Source organism: Apaloderma vittatum, unplaced genomic scaffold, assembly GCF_000703405.1.
Source record: "Apaloderma vittatum isolate BGI_N311 unplaced genomic scaffold, ASM70340v1 scaffold25495, whole genome shotgun sequence".
NCBI lineage: Eukaryota > Metazoa > Chordata > Aves > Trogoniformes > Trogonidae > Apaloderma > Apaloderma vittatum.
In genome coordinates this window covers 4,370-9,360 of record NW_009716855.1, presented here as the reverse complement: position 1 = coordinate 9,360, position 4,991 = coordinate 4,370, and the positions used below count along the sequence as shown (strand labels likewise).

Here is a 4,991-nt window from a genome sequence, read left to right as displayed (position 1 = left end):
GCTCCATGCATGTCCTGGGACAGGTGCCCTTGGGAAAGCGTGAGTTCTCATACGCAGATCTTTGCATGCAGAGTTCCAGGCTGGGCGTCTGGTACTTCCTCTTCTTCCCAGGCCTGCTTTGGCTCTGGTGGGACGCCCGGGATGCCAAATGCAGAGCTGCTGTTGCACTTACACCTCGATTATATTGACTGAGGGAGACTTCTTCTATGAGAGAAAAAAATCTGCTTTAAGGCTAAGCCCCTGGGATGCAGCCCCCACGGGCAAGCCCCCAGCCTCCCACGGCACTGAGCCCAGCGGCCCTCCACTCTGCGAAAGTGCTGCCACCAAGCCTTCTACCCTGAGCTGGGGAGAGCAAGCTGCAGCGGCGACCTGACTTCAGTGTCTTCTTCTGGGGAGCAAGGGATCAAACTCCAAATCCCATCCTTTTGCACTGATGTGCTCTCCTGGCAGAAAGGCTCCAGTAGCTCAACTGCATCGCTCCGTGCCTCACTCCAGGCAAGCCCCTTCAATCACACGTTTGCCCTGCCAGGAGGCCTTTCTGTCCACTGCTGCATCCCAGCACTCCTGGGTGAACCAGCCCCCTGCCCCACACTCTTCAGCCTCCAGGGCTTGCTGGTGGCTGGTGGCTTGTCTGGTCCTTAACGGCAGCCACAGCACAGCTGATGGCCTTGGACGGGAGGAAGGTGCAGGGTCAGAGCTCAAAAGGTAAGCAAGTGGGTAGGAGGACATCTGCCATGGGGCGGAGAATCCACAATGCATGGGATGACTGACGTGGAAGGACAGATGAGGTCGGCTGAGCACCAGGCATGTCTCGCTGCCAGGTCCCTCATGGCAGCTCCGGCGTGTGCCAAGGGAACAAAAGGCTGCAGGCAGTGAGGTGGATGTTCTCAAAAACTGCTGAAGGCACGAGCAGACACTTTAAAAGGAATGTGCTGGTTGACGAGCACAGCAGATCTGTGAATTGGGAGAAGGTACTGGGAAGGGAAGGAGGGGGTCCTGGCTGCTACACGCATGTCTTGGAGCTCAGCCCTTGCATGCTGAAGCCAGAAGCAGGAGGTGAGTGTCCCCACGATCGTGTTTTATAACAGGGCTCAGATCAAGAGCTGCATTATCTGCTACGTGCTTGGCCCTGAAGCCAGGAGGGGAAGCGAATGCAGAGCTTTTTCTTTCCTATATCTTGTTCCCAGCTTTGTAATTAAGGACTGCAGGAACAAGCTTGCAGTGCTGTCACCTGCAGGGACACCAAGAGTACAGTGAATGCAGAAGGATGCAGTGAGGTGCATCAGCCCTGCACAGGTGAATTTTGCAAGCAGCAGCAAGAGGCCTTTGCAGCCCTATACGAGCAGGGTCAGTTTGGAGCAGGCATCTTAGAGGAGGGATCTTTTTGGCAAGGAGTATTCAGGAAGCTGGAAAATCTGGAGGGGGAGAACTGGGACCCCGAAGTCCAAATAAGGAGTTTCTGCTCCTGACATCTGCTGGAAACCAAGCTTTGGAAGCAGAGGGGCAGTTAGCAATGTACTGAGTGGAGCTCTCACCATCGACAGAAGAGGCAGATGAGACACAAGGGAAAAAGTCATGCAGCAGGTGCAGCAGGTGCATCAGGGCTATAACTCACTGGCTTTGTCAAGGAACAAAGGGAGAAGTGTCAGGTGCAGACGGAACAGCCAGATGAAAGTTTGGCTCCCTTCCCACCCAAAGCACCCCATAGCATTGCCACCAGGGTGGGGAAGGGGCTCTGGTGTCCTTCCCACAGACAACTTGTGCGGTGATGGTTGGAGCAGGCCCCAGCAAAAGCTAAGAGCGAGCAGCGATAGACCAGTGCAAGAACCGTAAGAAAAGCTGCCCAGCTTGTCCACCTCCTGCCTGGACAGGTCAGAGCCAGGCCTGTCTGTGGGTGCAGAAGAGGCACAGTCATGGAGGCACGTGGGTAAGGGGCTGAGACAGTGAGAGGACAGGTACTACCCCACAACGTGGGAGCCATCCCAGCCAAGATATCCTGCTGTCTCTTCCCGTGCTTCTCCTGCAATCGCCCATGGGGTGCACACAGTGCCCCAGAGGCACTGCACCCTAAAAGCCTTCAGGTTTTGGAGTGACAGCATGAGCTGGGGTGTTTGTTTCTGGAGAGCAGCAGCACCCACCCAGGCAGCAAGGCATAGCAGATGCCACGCGCCATCCCTCCTGCCAGCCCTCCCCACGCACCTTGCTCCGCAGCAGCCCTCCGCTTGGTCGCTCTGGCGTGCTGTGCTCCGAGGATGGTTTTGTCTTTTCCTTGTTGTTGTTGGAGTCATTGTCCTTGATGATGTCATACTGTCTGCAGAAGAGGGCGATCACCGCTGCGGGAGACAGGGGATGAAGGACTCCCTCTCGGTGGCTGTCTCCTGCCTTCCCTTCCCACAGCATCCCAGTCAGGCCCAGGCACGCCAGGGTCCCAGCCAGGCCCAGGCCACCCTGGGGTCACGCTCATCACCTCACTAAGCCTGGAACACCCCCGGCACCTCCACTCACGGCCAGGCCAGGCTTCTCAGGCAGGCAAGGCACGGGTGGCTGATGCCATCAGGGCATGGTCTTAATGATCAGTGCCTCAGCGCAGGGCTCTGAGGCCAAAGGCAGATGCTGGAGGCGCTTGGAGAGGGACAGTTCTCGAGGTCAGCGAGCAGCTGAGTGGGTTTCTGAGGGCCTCCAGCGAGGCACTCAAGTCATAGGTCCAGTGCTTGTGACCCTCACAACAGCCACCCTCGTCCTTGCCCTGTCTTTCAGGCCAACTGTGGGGTCTGTCACATGTCCCATGCCTTGGGACCCTGGACGCAGGACTCTGGAGCTACGATCTGATCTGTGATCACTGGACATGTCAGACCCGCTCCAATCACCGTGTGTTACCACAGCCACCCACAGACTGCATCCACTTCTCCCTGTTGGTGCTGACACACCAACGACCTCCAAGAGGCATAAGCTAGCAGCAGCCACCTTGTACTTTTTTCCAGTACACTAGCAAAATATTCAAGGCCAGGATAAGGAGAGATGCCTGCAAGATGCCCCTAGAAATTCCACATTTACTGCGAATAGAGTAAGGGACAGATGGCTTCCCGTTGGCAGCAGCTGCCTGTGAGCAGTCAGGAGCTGACTGCTGGCTCCAAGGCTTCCTTGCCCACCAGACACCCTGATTAAAGCACCTCATTAAAGCACCTGAGTAAAGCCTTGCTAGAGCACTGGTGTGGGACAGGAGTACACTACCCATCTCGCAGCTCTCACAGGTTGAGGCATAGCTGCCACCAGCCAGCGCAGCAATGTCAGCAGATGTCAGAGGAGCCAGCGAAGGCCAGTTCACATCAGCTGGGATGCTCCCACCCTGTAACCCTGTGTTACTGGGGTCGTACATTCCTCCTGCTCTCTCCCAGCAGGGCAGTCAGGCTAGCCAGCCCACGTGGCCCTCGCCACCGCTGCTGAGCACCGGGTGTGGCTGCTCCTCTTACTGAACTGGCTCAAACTCCTATAGAGACTCAGTGGAGTTACTGGAAATGATGCCAGAGCCACACCAGCACGCCTCTGCACTCTCTCAAGCCCCATCCTCTTTGTGGGCCCTGGACTGCAGGTCTACTCCCGCCTGGGTGGGGCACTCACCTGCCCACATAAGCAGCACAGCCACGATGATGATAATCTCGCCAGTCTGCAGCTGCCTGTCCTTGTCCAGCCCTTCCATGGTGATGTCCCCTGCAGAGAAGAGAAGCCAGGCAGGGCTGGCAGCAGATACCCTCCCACCAGAACCTACTTCAGGACTAGCAACGCTCAAGAATCTGAGAAGGAGCTCCAGAGGAGAGAGGCCCACCTCCCCAAACGAAGGATGCATGTGGGATGACATCTTGGCTGGGGAGAGGACAAGTAGCTTGTGGCTTTCCTGTGTCTGATAAACCATTCTTGCTATCAAAGGTAGTCAGGGATTCTAAGAGTTTGTTTGGGTTCAAGAAAGGACTGCACAAGGCATGGGAGTAATCACTGAGGCTATTCCCCACGTAGGGCAGGTTAGGAAGGTCCCAAGCTGAACAGAAAAGTTCTGAGGACTGCAAGCCATCTGCTCGCCCTGTTACACTCTCCTCAAGTCCCCTCTTACAGCTAGTGCTGGAGACAGACTCCTGTGCCCAGTGGACCTCTCTGGGCATCAGCTTTGATTCTTGGATCATCTGTCGTGGACCAGCGTGCAGGCAACCCCAAGATGAGAAGGCACAACATGGATATGAGTAGGAAAGGAGACTGTGAGGCTCCATCATCTGTCCTTTGGTAGCTTGCAGGATGGGAGATTGGAGACCCCGCTCAGTGTTTGCTTTCCATGGGCAGCAGCTGAGCAGACCAGGGCAGGTGTCCTGGCCACAGCCCGCGTAGATGAAGAGAGTGCCAAAATCTGGGATGGGAGGGCTGTAAACCAGGACCTGGAGACATTACCGTGGCCACAGCGGACACAACAGCAGCCTGTACAACCCTGCTACCCGTTATGTGTTCCCCAAGCAGCCTTGCTGGCTCCTGGATCCTGCCCACATGCCATGGAGACCTCTGGGCACGACCCCACCGGTGGCCCCTGGGTGAGTTGGAAGGAGCTGCCTCACCTTGGTTGGAGCTGTTGGAAGGGAGGCGGTCGGTCTCCTTCAGAGTCCTGAAGTGGACACGCTTGCTGGCCTGGCTTTCTCCATACAGGCCAATGCTCTGCACCTGGATGATGTAGTCGGCATCCTCTGCCAAGTCCCACAGCACACAGGCCCGGTTGGTCGTGTTCACCTCCCGGATGAAGTGCCGCTGCCGGAGTGAAGATCTGTCACCCCCCGGGAGCTCTCCCAGGCACCATCCCCTTTGGCGGGGCTGTGCTGGGCACACTGCCCTCACTCCTCCCTTCCTGGGTGACCATCCACCCCGGGGGGCCAGGCCGGCCAGCCCTTTGCTGTGCTCATCACTGCATGGCCCAAGAGCCAGGCACCTCCTGTGTGAAGCCACCATCATCTGGGGCT

General features: G+C 57.1%; 1 protein-coding gene across 1 annotated transcript in view; it reads right to left on the bottom strand.

Annotated features, from left to right (window-relative positions):
- Positions 1-168: 168 nt before the first annotated feature.
- Positions 169-4,991, bottom strand: part of FNDC4 (fibronectin type III domain containing 4) — a 5,289-nt gene continuing 466 nt past the window's right edge. Inside the window, exons 2-5 of the mRNA XM_009869696.1 lie at positions 4,596-4,815; positions 3,619-3,708; positions 2,200-2,333; positions 169-204 (exon numbers count right to left, since the gene is read on the bottom strand). Coding sequence (XP_009867998.1) covers positions 169-204; positions 2,200-2,333; positions 3,619-3,708; positions 4,596-4,815 — 480 coding nt within the window. The remainder of the gene's footprint in view (positions 205-2,199; positions 2,334-3,618; positions 3,709-4,595; positions 4,816-4,991) is intronic.